General features: G+C 46.6%; 1 protein-coding gene across 5 annotated transcripts in view; it reads right to left on the bottom strand.

Moving 5' to 3' along the window:
* LOC123997978 (rho GTPase-activating protein 32-like) overlaps window positions 1-14,633 on the bottom strand; it is a 37,495-nt gene that overhangs the window by 11,008 nt on the left and 11,854 nt on the right. For 2 of the 5 annotated variants that reach the window (XM_046302746.1, XM_046302745.1), the window contains 8 exons: window positions 10,484-10,575; window positions 7,269-7,353; window positions 3,736-3,822; window positions 3,330-3,467; window positions 2,887-2,979; window positions 2,265-2,387; window positions 1,611-1,688; window positions 922-988 (listed from right to left, as the gene is read on the bottom strand). In XM_046302746.1, the coding sequence (XP_046158702.1) occupies window positions 922-988; window positions 1,611-1,688; window positions 2,265-2,387; window positions 2,887-2,979; window positions 3,330-3,467; window positions 3,736-3,822; window positions 7,269-7,353; window positions 10,484-10,494 (682 nt within the window). In that variant the 5' untranslated portion in view covers window positions 10,495-10,575. The other 3 variants (XM_046302747.1, XM_046302744.1, XM_046302743.1) reach the window with 3 other exon arrangements.

Here is a 14,633-nt window from a genome sequence, read left to right on the forward strand (position 1 = left end):
GAGAGTCTTTAGGCAAACTTCAAGTGGGCTGTCATGTGCCTTTTACTGAAGAGTGGCTTCCATCTGGTCACTTTACAATAAAGGCCTGATTGGTGGAGTGCTGCAGAAATGGTTGTCTTTCTGGAATGTTCTCCAATCTCCACAGAGGAACACTAGAGCCCAGTCAAGGTGACCATCAGGTTCTTGGTCACCTCCCTGACCAAGGCCCTTCTCCCCCTAATTGCTCAGTTTGGCTGGGCGGGCCAGCTCTAGGAAGAGTCTTGGTGGTGACAAACTTCTTCCATTGAAGAATGGAGGGCACAGTGTTCTTTTGGCACCCTTCCCCAGATCTGTGCCTTCAAAACAATCCTGTCTCAGAGCTCTACGGACCATTCCTTCGACCTCATGGTTTGGTTTTTGCTGACATGCACTGGTCAACTGTGGGACCTTTATATAGACAGGTGTGTGCCTTTACAAATCATGTCCAATCAATAGAATTTACCACAGGTGGACTCCAATCAAGTTGTAGAAACATGATGATCAATGGAAACAGGATGATCCTGAGCTCAATTTCAAGTCTCATAGCAAAGGGTCTGAATACTTATGTAAATAAGGTATTCCTGTTTTTATTTTTTATACTTGTTTTCGCTTTGTCATTATGGGGTTTCGTCTGTAGAGTTATGAGGAAAAACATGTATTTAAACTATTTCTGATTAAGACTAACGCAACAAAATGTTTGAGTACTTTTCGAAGGCACTGAATGTGATAATGTACAGTAAGTGGGATTCAGTATGGTGGTGTCATAACGTGTGTGTGTGTGTGTGTGTGTGTGTGTGTGTGTGTGTGTGTGTGTGTGTGTGTGTGTGTGTGTGTGTGTGTGTGTGTGTGTGTGTGTGTGTGTGTGTGTGTGTGTGTGTGTGTGTGTGTGTGTGTGTAAGCTACCTATTTTAGCGGTGGACTGAGGCTTCTCGTTGATGAGCTCCACACACTCACTGGGGAAGAAGCCCACCTAAAGTGGGGAAAGACCATCAAAGTAACTGAGGATAACAAACACAGACACACACAAAAACTTGGGCACACACACACACACAATAGCTTACACATGACATAGGTTAAAAAACAAGAGGAAATGAGTTAAAAGTAGAAGCTTAGTGAAAATAGAGAACAGTGAAAGAAATATAAAGAAAAAGAGGAAACAAAATGAGAAGGGAAAAGAAAGTACAGAAACATGGAGACGTGAGATAATGAACGTAGCCATCATCTGGAGAACTGTTGTTCGGCAGCGGGACTCTTCAGAGTAGGTGGGGAAGACAGGCGTGTGTGTGTGTGAGGGAGACAGGCGTGTGTGTGTGAGGGAGACAGGCGTGTGTGTGTGTGAGGGAGACAGGCGTGTGTGTGTGTGAGGGAGACAGGCGTGTGTGTGTGTGAGGGAGACAGGCGTGTGTGTGTGTGTGAGGGAGACAGGCGTGTGTGTGTGTGTGAGGGAGACAGGCGTGTGTTTGTGTGTGTGTGAGGGAGACAGGCGTGTGTTTGTGTGTGTGTGAGGGAGACAGGCGTGTGTGTGAGGGAGACAGGCGTGTGTGTGAGGGAGACAGCCAGCGGCAGAAGTCTCCAGTGATTGTGTTGTGTACCTGGAAGCCATGCTTCCCCCTCCACCAGTTGGAGTCCTCTTTGGGTGGCATATCAATTACAGACAGGATATCTCCCACCTGGAGAGAGAGACACAGACAAAGACATTAAACAACCTCCGACTTCAGACAAAGTCTATAGGCAAACGAGCCAGATGACTTCATTTATCACCCCCACCATCTGAGCCAAAAGTACATCAACACACATAATACAGCCTTGGCAGTCAAAACACCAGCCCCAAAACTAAACATTATCCAGACACAACAAGCTGGATCAGGGCATAATATAGTCCTGCCTGAACCTATTTCAGAGAACAGATGAGAAACAGTTGCCATTCCTCACTTTGAGGAGGACAGGACAGAGAGGAGATGAGACAGAGAGCGACACAAAGAAAGAGTTAAAATGTGCCTCAGTTTTTGGGTAACCCCATTCCAGGGTGCTCTGGCCCAGAAACAGAAAGAGGAGCAGTAGGAGGAGGAGAGGACAGGAATAGACAGAACATGAAGATGGAGGAGGAAAAAAGAGAAGGAAAAGGAAGGTGACAGCCAAACAGAGATACCAAGGCCCAGACAGAGGTGACACAGAAATCTGAAAACTATGACTGCCACTAATGTAAATCTCATTTGGTTCTGTGTATCCCTGCAGCAGCTCCATACCTCAATGGAGATCTCGTCGCTGGCCTGCGCTGTGTAGCGCTTGATGACATGAGCAGCGGCGATGGCGGGAACGTTGAGCGAAGCTTCCTCTTTCAGGAGGAACCGATTCCCACGGTTGTCAATCTGGGAGGAACAGCAAACACAAACCTCTTGTTGTTTAAGGAATAGACAGGCAAATAATTACACCATTCTCTCAATATCCCTTAATTATAGTAGTATGGCTAATGCACAGGTGGTAAGACAAAGCCTGTCTCTCTAGCAGTCTTTCTCTCTCCTACTCTTCTTTGGTCTTCCCCAACAATTGTCTTCTTTCTCTGGCCAACTTCTTATGTTTCCATGTTTTTACAGCTTATTCTCACCTTCACTCTTTCTTTCAACGTCTTCAGGGGGAGGGGCAGCCCCACTCCCCCCACAAAAAAAGCAGTCCCACTATGTTTTGTTTTTTATCTTTATTGAAGAGATCGTACTACCGTGTGAAAGATGGGGGAGGGAGAATCAAAAGGCAGTGGGCCAGATTCGAACCCATGCTGACTCTGGCGTATATGTGAGCCGGGGTCAGCAGCTGTAACCACTGGACCACACAGTCCACGCTCGTATGTTTTCTAAAGATACTTAGTCTCACCTCCATCCAGGTGAGCACAGGCCCACAGTTGAGCTTGTTGTCCACGATCATGGAGAGGCGGCTCAGGTACTCCGACAGCAGCGGGGTGAAGATCTGATAAACAACAAAAACAACTGACACAGGACTTTTAACACACAGCTACTGTAGGAGCCGACAGCCAATTACATACATCTACTCCCAGACACCATAGATGAAGACAGGTGACCCAAATATCAACACCTGCTAGAATCAGAGAACAAATGTGCAGAGACAGACACGTCACAGACAACCATGACTACATCACCTCGATGAAGGTCATTTCATGTCATTCTCAGAGGTCTTCATGCTGACCTACAGCGGTACCATCGACCTCCATACAGTACAGAAAAACATTCTACAGCTAATTCAGCCAGAATGCTACATAACCACCTCAACAAATAAACTCTCCCACAGTCCTCACTCACCTCTACCCTGTCCCCGATCTCGCTGAGGGGTGGCAGGGGCAGCAGCTGAGAGTAACGCCGGTCGTAGATACACTGGTGGAGGTGAGCGTCCAGAGTACGGAACTCCTCATAGGAGCGCCGAACCATCCACATCTTAGCCTACATCACATAGAGACAGAGAGAAGGAAAGAAGAGGGGACATAAATATTAATGTGAGGAGGATAGAAAGGAAGGGGGGTAATAAGTCAGACAGGAGGAGAGAGGGAGGGGGAAATATATTCCCACACAAATACAAAATATATTCCCACTCTGTCCCACTCATACGTGTTGGTATGAATGTGTCTGGGTTAGATATAGCCCTGGCAAGGAGATGTGCGAGTGTGTGTGCGCTCGTGTTGGGCGAGGGTATGTGGTCATGCCCACTCACCTGGCAGGACACCTGCACCACGAAAACCAGGTTTTTGGCAGAGCCTGAGTTCCAGCTAGCAACGCTCTGCTCATTCGCAAACTGCAACTGAGGAACAGAAACACACACACTCAAGCATGGGTCAGAGGAACAGAAGGAGCAACTATACAAAACATATAGCCTACTGTACACCGAATAAGCAAACACACATACAAGGATACTGCAAAGCACCCTCCTATACCTACACACACCATCAGGATACATTATATCCAGGGAAATGGCAATCCTTGCCTGGTACCTTTTACACAACCTCCCCCCTAGTCGCCCAGATTCTGCATCTTCTAATAAAGTAGCCAACTAAATCAGAGGAGATCTTTCAAAATGTCCGACAAACAGCCAACAAACAGTATTGAAGTATAATGGACTTAACAATGCAGAGAAAGCTGTGAAAAGACAAGCCTGCTAAACTAGTGACAAATAGAAAGCCTCGGGTGGAGCCGTAGGACACCCATGGGGTTCTGGTGGCCCGGATTTACAAACAAGTGGGCTTCTACAAACAAGCACAAAATGAAGTTTTTTTTTGTGTCTATTCTATTTTTTGGGGAAGAGGAGGAAGAAGATATGAGGGCGGTGTGGAGGCTCCAGGTGAATTAAAATAGAAAATACTTTCATCTGAAATGAGACCGGCAGTGTTGTGGACTTCGGAGCGTTTGTCTGAAGGACCTTCACATCAAATCCACTATGACTAATGCAGAGAGAGATACAGAGAGAGCAGCGGAAGGACAGAAAGAGAGATGCAGAGAGAGGGAGAGAGAGAGACTCAGTGGAGGGTGGTAGGAAGAGAGAGGGAGAGAAAGAGACTCAGTGGAGGGTGGTAGGAAGAGAGAGAGACTCAGTAGAGGGTGGTAGGAAGAGAGAGGGAGAGAGAGAGACTCAGTGGAGGGTGGTAGGAAGAGAGAGAGACTCAGTAGAGGGTGGTAGGAAGAGAGAAGGAGAGAGAGAGACAGTGGAGGGTGGTAGGAAGAGAGAGAGAGACTCAGTAGAGGGTGGTAGGAAGAGAGAGGGAGAGAGAGAGACTCAGTGAAGGGTGGTAGGAAGAGAGAAGGAGAGAAAGAGACTCAGTGGAGGGTGGTAGGAAGAGAGAGGGAGAGAAAGAGACTCAGTGGAGGGTGGTAGGAAGAGAGAGGGAGAGAGAGAGACTCAGTGGAGGGTGGTAGGAAGAGAGAGAGACTCAGTGGAGGGTGGTAGGAAGAGAGAGGGAGAGAGAGACTCCGTGGAGGGTGGTAGGAAGAGAGAGGGAGAGGTGAAGAGAAAGGAACCAGAGAGACTTAAGAAAGAGGAAGAAAAGGAGGCGCTTTGGCGTGTGTTTGTTTCTGACTCAGAGAGCAAGGACAGTGAGATGAGAATGGCCTCTTTCAGATCTCTTTTCTTCAGGGGCTTCAGACACTAATGAGCAGTGCTCCCTCAGCTCAACACACACACACTCCAGCACAGAGAACGAGAGCACTAACAGCTGTGCTGGGCGGGAAGAGACATGGAGGTAATAATGTAACTCACTACATCAGGTGTATGGTGTCCATCATCATGAATATGTTTAAAATGGCATTAAGTTACCTAATCCTTGTAATAGGATTAGATAACGTCAGAGCAAGGAGAGAGTACTGCTGCTCTTCCACTACGATGCCCATGGACTGGAAATCAGAGTGAGTTTGTTTGCGCGTGAGTGAGTTTGTGTAGGTCAGGTACAAAGAAAGAGAGCCAGCCTCAGCCCTGGAGATGTTGCTGCTCTCATCTCTCCACTGTGCCCAACCCCTTCCGCCCATAGCCCTGATGTATTCTGACAGGAACACACACAGTACAGGCATGCGGTACACACACCCACCCACCCACAGTAACCCACAGTGAGACCTGTACTGTGAGGTCCTTAGTAGTGTGTCAGTCCTGTTCACATGTGATCATTACGACAGCAACACTACAGGCATAAGGCTGGGGTTGTCGTCACGACAGTAACATTACAGCATGAGACTGGGGTTGTCATCACTACAGTAACATTACAACATGAGGCTGGGGTTGTCGTCAGGACAGTAACATTACAACATGAGGCTGGGGTTGTCGTCAGGACAGTAACATTACAGCATGAGGCTGGGGTTGTCATCACTACAGTAACATTACAGCATGAGGCTGGGGTTGTCATCACTACAGTAACATTACAACATGAGGCTGGGGTTGTCATCACTACAGTAACATTACAGCATGAGGCTGGGGTTGTCATCACTACAGTAACATTACAGCATGAGGCTGGGGTTGTCGTCACTACAATAACATTACAGCATAAGACTGGGGTTGTCATCACTACAATAACATTACAGCATGAGGCTGGGGTTGTCATCACTAGAATAACATTACAGCATGAGGCTGGGGTTGTCATCACTACAATAACATTACAGCATGAGGCTGGGGTTGTCGTCACTACAGTAACATTACAACATGAGGCTGGGGTTGTCATCACTACAATAACATTACAGCATGAGACTGGGGTTGTCGTCACTACAATAACATTACAGCATAAGACTGGGGTTGTCATCACTACAATAACATTACAGCATGAGGCTGGGGTTGTCATCACTAGAATAACATTACAGCATGAGGCTGGGGTTGTCATCACTACAATAACATTACAGCATGAGGCTGGGGTTGTCATCACTAGAATAACATTACAGCATGAGGCTGGGGTTGTCATCACTACAATAACATTACAGCATGAGGCTGGGGTTGTCATCACTACAATAACATTACAGCATGAGGCTGGGGTTGTCATCACTACAATAACATTACAGCATGAGGCAGGGGTTGTCGTCACTACAGTAACATTACAACATGAGGCTGGGGTTGTCATCACTACAATAACATTACAGCATGAGGCTGGGGTTGTCATCACTACAATAACATTACAGCATGAGGCAGGGGTTGTCGTCACTACAGTAACATTACAACATGAGGCTGGGGTTGTCATCACTACACTAACATTACAGCATGAGGCTGGGGTTGTCGTCACTACAGTAACATTACAGCATGAGGCTGGGGTTGTCGTCACGACAGCAACATTATAACATGAGGCTGGGGTTGTCATCACTACAATAACATTACAGCATGAGGCTGGGGTTGTCGTCACTACAGTAACATTACAACATGAGGCTGGGGTTGTCATCACTACAATAACATTACAGCATGAGGCTGGGGTTGTCGTCACGACAGCAACATTACAGCATGAGGCTGGGGTTGTCGTCACGACAGCAACATTACAGCATGAGACTGGGGTTGTCATCACTACAGTAACATTACAGCATGAGGCTGGGGTTGTCATCACTACAGTAACATTACAACACGAGGCTGGGGTTCTAATGCAGGCCACTGGAACATCCAAAAGGACCTAAAACGTTAGTAACAGACATGGCTAAAACACACTTCATTTACAGTCAGCCAGACATTTTTGTAGTTTACATTTCTAAAATGGGCATTTTAGCCCGCACGCACAGTCTCGTGTCAAAACCTACCTCGATGGAGCCAAACTCCACATTGTCATAGTGGAAGTGGGCACAGTCAACGAGCTTAGGGAAGTGACCTTTCACAACAGACAGCCTGAGATAGAAACACACACAGTAGTCAGATTAGATTAAATAACAGCATTATACAGTCACAGTGTGAGAGTCACAATACAGAGAATGTATTTGTCTTGAACAGCAGCAGACCAACACTGTTCTAACGTTAATGCAGCAGTAGAAGCCCTGTATACAGTCTGTCTATGTTTGGGTGAATTAGTAGACCTACACTTAGGTTAGAAGAAGCTCCAGGACAAACAAAACTGTAGCTATGGGACAAACTGTAGCCAGGACAAACAAAACTGTAGCTATGGGACAAACTGTAGCCAGGACAAACAAAACTGTAGCTATGGGACAAACTGTAGCCAGGACAAACAAAACTGTAGCTATGAGACAAACTGTAGCTAGGACAAACAAAACTGTAGCTATGAGACAAACTGTAGCTATGAGACAAACTGTAGCTATGACAAACAAAACTGTAGCTATGGGACAAACTGTAGCCAGGACAAACAAAACTGTAGCTATGGGACAAACTGTAGCCAGGACAAACAAAACTGTAGCTATGAGACAAACTGTAGCCAGGACAAACAAAACTGTAGCTATGAGACAAACTGTAGCCAGGACAAACAAAACTGTAGCTATGAGACAAACTGTAGCCAGGACAAACAAAACTGTAGCTATGAGACAAACTGTAGCCAGGACAAACAAAACTGTAGCTATGAGACAAACTGTAGCCAGGACAAACAAAACTGTAGCTATGAGACAAACTGTAGCCAGGACAAACAAAACTGTAGCTATGAGACAAACTGTAGCTATGAGACAAACTGTAGCTATGAGACAAACTGTAGCTAGGACAAACAAAACTGTAGCTATGAGACAAACTGTAGCTATGAGACAAACTGTAGCTAGGACAAACAAAACTGCAGCTATGAGACAAACTGTAGCTATGAGACAAACTGTAGCTAGGACAAACAAAACTGTAGCTATGGGACAAACTGTAGCCAGGACAAACAAAACTGTAGCTATGAGACAAACTGTAGCCAGGACAAACAAAACTGTAGCTATGAGACAAACTGTAGCCAGGACAAACAAAACTGTAGCTATGAGACAAACTGTAGCCAGGACAAACAAAACTGTAGCTATGAGACAAACTGTAGCCAGGACAAACAAAACTGTAGCTATGAGACAAACTGTAGCTATGAGACAAACTGTAGCTAGGACAAACAAAACTGTAGCTATGAGACAAACTGTAGCTATGAGACAAACTGTAGCTATGAGACAAACTGTAGCTATGACAAACAAAACTGTAGCTATGGGACAAACTGTAGCCAGGACAAACAAAACTGTAGCTATGAGACAAACTGTAGCCAGGACAAACAAAACTGTAGCTATGAGACAAACTGTAGCTATGAGACAAACTGTAGCTATGAGACAAACTGTAGCTAGGACAAACAAAACTGTAGCTATGAGACAAACTGTAGCTATGAGACAAACTGTAGCTAGGACAAACAAAACTGCAGCTATGAGACAAACTGTAGCTATGAGACAAACTGTAGCTAGGACAAACAAAACTGTAGCTATGGGACAAACTGTAGCCAGGACAAACAAAACTGTAGCTATGAGACAAACTGTAGCCAGGACAAACAAAACTGTAGCTATGAGACAAACTGTAGCCAGGACAAACAAAACTGTAGCTATGAGACAAACTGTAGCCAGGACAAACAAAACTGTAGCTATGAGACAAACTGTAGCTATGAGACAAACTGTAGCTAGGACAAACAAAACTGTAGCTATGAGACAAACTGTAGCTATGAGACAAACTGTAGCTATGAGACAAACTGTAGCTATGACAAACAAAACTGTAGCTATGAGACAAACTGTAGCCAGGACAAACAAAACTGTAGCTATGAGACAAACTGTAGCCAGGACAAACAAAACTGTAGCTATGAGACAAACTGTAGCCAGGACAAACAAAACTGTAGCTATGAGACAAACTGTAGCTAGGACAAACAAAACTGTAGCTATGAGACAAACTGTAGCTAGGACAAACAAAACTGTTAGCTATGAGGCAAACTGTAGCCAGGACAAACAAAACTGTAGCTATGAGACAAACTGTAGCTAGGACAAACAAAACTTTAACTATGGGAGCTTGACAGTGACCGTGGTTCTCGTATGAACAGAAACCACACTGGGCAGACTGCTTTGCATGTCCCTACTCCTAAATGCACACACCGACTGCGGCAGTTCCCTGGCATGGTGATTTTTGCAGCTCAACGTTTATTGTCATGAATCTTGCCCTGCAGGCAGATATGAGCGATTTCTGCTAGATGGGCCAGCTGCAAAGTCAAAATTGGCTATATTGTAAAAATGTATGAAAACAAAAATGTGTTTTTGGTCTTAAATTTAAGGTTAGGGTTAGACATTAGGTTTAGCGGTGTGGTTAAGGTTAGGTTTTATGCTAACCTGCGGTTATTTAGTGGCAATACGGTGACCAGGGCCAAACTTGATCAGTGACATCCCTCACTCCTCTAAGCTTCACATTACATCAACCTCCCACTGTCAACTACCACATAACCTCACAGCAGCCAGGGGGAAATGAAACTGGGGACGTTCCTGTTTCACAGCACTGCGTGGGCCGTAAGGGGAGTTCTGAGGTTCTCTGTATGCGTTTAAACTTCTCTCTGTCGTGTCTCTACAGAAGTGGTTTAAGACCTGACAGGGATGTCCATACAAGGGCATTCATCACAGAGCACAGCTACAAAGTATAGCGGACCTGAAATACTACAGTCTATATAATATACACCCTTCCTCTCAGTCTATGCTTGGCATCCCCTGTCTGGCACCAAAGTTCCATCGGTGCCTCAGGTTTTACATTTCACACCACTTCTGCGTCCTGTAACTACACTGCAGTCACATTTCACACCACTTCTGCGTCCTGTAACTACACTGCAGTCACATTTCACACCACTTCTGCGTCCTGTAACTACACTGCAGTCACATTTCACACCACTTCTGCGTCCTGTAACTACACTGCAGTCACATTTCCCTTGTGCAGGTCAGCAGTGTACTTGTTCCACCCTCTTTAAAATGATCTTTAACTGTTCCAATTCACCCTCAGTGAAATGATTAAGACCTGGAGGGCAGTGTGCCAGTCTTAGTGGCAGTATCACCTCTTGCTCATCTTCCCCTTCAAGTTGGCAGTGGTGCCCACGGAGCGGGTAGTGGGCTCCCCGGAAGTGTCCAGATTATCGGTGCTCCAAGCCTTTGGGAGGTAGATTTGGAAAGAGGAAAAAGACACATAGTTAGTAAAACACGACAGTCAACAGGCAACGTTACATGGTGTCTGTCTCTCTCCAGGGGTGGTGGTCAAGACTGTACCTCAAAGGGAGATAGGGAGGACACGAATCTCAAGAAGACATCAGATATATCTAGATTGACTGTAGTAACTAAGTATGGTTTATAGGCTACACCATCTACAAAATCTGTATACAGCATGGCTCTTACTTCTTGACGGTGATTTGACTCTGTCAAAGCAACTTCCTCAGCCCCACGATGCCACTCCTTACTACAGTACATAACATGCAGAAGTTACTTACAAACACAAAACAACTAACACCACTGCAGAGGACAGAGTAAACTGTAGTAGTGGTATCTGTGTCTGATTCTACTTCACACATTGTGTAGCATATATAAGCTGTTAGTTAGTAAATCCCTGTCCCCCTGAGCGTATCCAGTCCTTCCTGTCAGGATCTGCATGATGATGCAGCAGCCGTCACACAGCGGAGCTGAATGCGCATTGACTCAACAGCAGGTGGAAACACAGCTCTAACCATCACACGGTTCACACCTTCACAGGCCCTACGGCAAGCCAGACACACACCCCTCCTCTCCCTCTGGCTTTAGGTTTACCTTCACTCATCTCTAAACCAGCATACAGCCATGTAATCGTCATCATCACAAATGAACGAAAGACAAATATGTCCCTCTTTTCATTCTTACCTCTCTCCCACAATGTCAATATTCACCTCCTTTCCATATTATCCAGCTGATGAATGCAAACCAACACACCCACACAAACAGGTAGCAGCACAGATTAGCTGTCAACCACCAGAGGGAATGAACAATCACTCACTCACTGTGTGCGTGTACACACACACACACACACACACACACACACACACACACACACACACACACACACACACACACACACACACACACACACACACACACACACACACACACACACACACACACACACACACACACACACACACACACACACACACACACACACACACACACACACACACACACACACACCTTTGGTAGAGGCTAACAGGTCATTTGTCTGTTGTCAGGAAAATATGTCCCAAATAGACTACGGGTTGTAATATACACAGGGTTGTCACCTCCAAGAGATGAATTGGTGACAACCATCTCCATTCACAAGAAAGACAGTGAGAAATGGTTTTGCCCAGATGGGGGGAGGATGGGATGGAAATTTGGCTAAAAGTATGTGGATGAATGATTCCCGATTCTCCTTAAAATACTCAATGGGATCAAATATCAAAACCCCACCTGAACAAGTGTAGGATAATCTACCGCTTTCTTACAATGTCTCACTCTCACATGCCAACTGCAGTGACAATAACAGGCTGGATACAGTTTGGAAAGGTGCAAGCCAGGTTGAAGATCAGATTCTCCACTACTCGGCCTGTCATGGGCTCCTGAAACACCTTTAAAGGATACAGCAATGAAAAGACCTGGGCTTTTAAAACATTCCCAGTTGTGAATCACTTGTGATTGGGGACAGCACGTCTGTTCACAGGTTATTCCTCAGCAGAGGATGCAGAGCTGGATAAAGTACTGCAGATCCAGGGAAAAACATTACTCCTCAGAGCATTGGCCTAGGATCAGTAATATTACTCCTGGGACTGACCTTACCCACACAAACTGGTCCTGGTCAATCGCTGAGGGACAACTGACACCCTCACCGTTCCTGGGTGAGTGAGTGGGAGAGTGGACGAGCGAGCAGCTGGCATAGGCTTGCTGTGGTAAATTGACTGTTAACAGTACGCCTGGACAGCCCTGCCTCCACCTGGTATGTGTGTGTGTGTGTGTGTGTGTGTGTGTGTGTGTGTGTGTGTGTGTGTGTGTGTGTGTGTGTGTGTGTGTGTGTGTGTGTGTGTGTGTGTGTGTGTGTGTGTGTGTGTGTGTGTGTGTGTGTGCTCAGCGGGGCCCTTAGAGGCTGAAAGCACTGGGGCTAAACTGGGCACAGCTAGGCTTCATCAGAATACATCAGAGCTGCATCACTCCAGCATTGAGTGTATCACACACCAAGATGTGTCTTTTCAGCCCTCAGTACAGCCCGGCCCCTTAGAGGGACTGAGTCGAGGCTGACAACGTGGCAACAGCAGAGAAACTCAACGAGCTGAGAGTCCATCATTACAAAGCAGGGGATGAGGTATTTATAGACAAGAACCCTGGCCTGTATCCAGTCTGCACTGACTGTCTGCAACATGCATTCATTCCATCTCCAACATTGTAAAACCTTAGTTCACCACCCGACTGGTACATTAATGGATGCTAAAGGTCATTAGCGGACCACGTAGAGGACCACGTCATGTCGTTGCTCTTCTAGCAACTCACACCCCTCTTCACTCTACACCAGGCTAGAGTTTCATGGGCAGCCAGTATGGAACAACAGGCACCTGAAACTGGATCTGCCATGGAAGCCACCGCTCCCAAACAACAGTTAGCTAGACGGTCAGAGACACAGGCAGGAGGTCAGAGCAGGGCAGTATCCACACACAACTGTCAGGGACAATACCAGCCGTTAATCCTAAGAGACTAGGCTCTAGTAGGTATTGTTGTACAGCAACAGGTCTTCATCAGACCAAAACCAAAAACATGAGAATCCTAATGGCATTCAGGCAGGGTAATAACCCCTGCAGTCACTCACTCACACCCCCTCATTGATTCCACAGCATCCCTCTTTCCCTCCACTTCTCCTGTTCTCTACCTTCCGCATCCTCCTCTTCTTGAACATATTGAGGGACCCTTCCCAACCCTTTCAAGGGGAGCGCGGGTTCTTTTTAGATGTTGGTGTAGTCTATCTCCAGTGCTATGCATCTCCTCTATCTGTCTGTCACCATCGGTCTCCCATGGTTACTTCCGCCCAGCCATCACCATCACCCCTGTCCCCTCTCAGTGCATTCTGCTCAGAGGGACAGGTAAGTGGACCTAGCGGTTACGTCTGCACGCGTGTGCACAGACACATACTTGAATGTTGAACATTTCACAGTGTGAACACACACACAGTGATCTGAACCCTGGGCAATTGCCAGAGCTCAGGCTTCTCAGCTGTTCTGTGAGAGGGACAGGAGACGGACTGACGGGCGGTCGGTCGCTTTCTATAAACGCTTGGTTTCCTTCCTAATCTATCCAGCGACAACTGGCAGTTATACAGGGCAACACAACCTCCACATCATAGCAAAACCACATAAGGGGGCTATAAAAAGGTGTCACGTTTAATGCTTCGACAAGGCCAAGAGGAGGGAGTCTTGGTGGTACAGAGAAGAACTGTATAGTAGGCTGACCTAGAAACCATGTTCTGTTGAGTCTAGAGGATCCAGCATGCTATATAAACCCCCTCTCAGTTTAGACATCTTTAAATGATAAGCCCTGGTTCTCTCAGTAAGGCCGCTGTCATCAGATCTCACCCACATAGTTTGAATGTTTGTGCCCTGATCCAACAACAGTCCATGTAATGCATGCCTGGTATTCCAGCCTCTCTTTAGGGACCGGGAAAAATTCAAAGCCTGTTTGGGAAGAGCGGCTGCAGTTGTTCAGCACCAGCTCTACCCAGTACCAAGCAGGGTACCCAGTGTCTACCCAGTACCAAGCAGGGTACCCAGTGTCTACCCAGTACCAAGCAGGGTACCCAGTGTCTACCCAGTACCAAGCAGGGTACCCAGTGTCTACCCAGTACCAAGCAGGGTACCCCGTGTCTACCCAGTACCAAGCAGGGTACCCCGTGTCTACCCAGTACCAAGCAGGGTACCCCGTGTCTACCCAGTACCAAGCAGGGTACCCCGTGTCTACCCAGTACCAAGCAGGGTACCCCGTGTCTACCCAGTACCAAGCAGGGTACCCAGTGTCTACCCAGCACCAAGCAGGGTACCCAGTGTCTACCCAGTACCAAGCAGGGTACCCAGTGTCTACCCAGTACCAAGCAGGGTACCCAGTGTCTACCCAGTACCAAGCAGGGTACCCAGTGTCTACCCAGTACCAAGCAGGGTACCCAGTGTCTACCCA

Source organism: Oncorhynchus gorbuscha, linkage group LG15, assembly GCF_021184085.1.
Source record: "Oncorhynchus gorbuscha isolate QuinsamMale2020 ecotype Even-year linkage group LG15, OgorEven_v1.0, whole genome shotgun sequence".
In the NCBI taxonomy this organism is placed as follows: domain Eukaryota; kingdom Metazoa; phylum Chordata; class Actinopteri; order Salmoniformes; family Salmonidae; genus Oncorhynchus; species Oncorhynchus gorbuscha.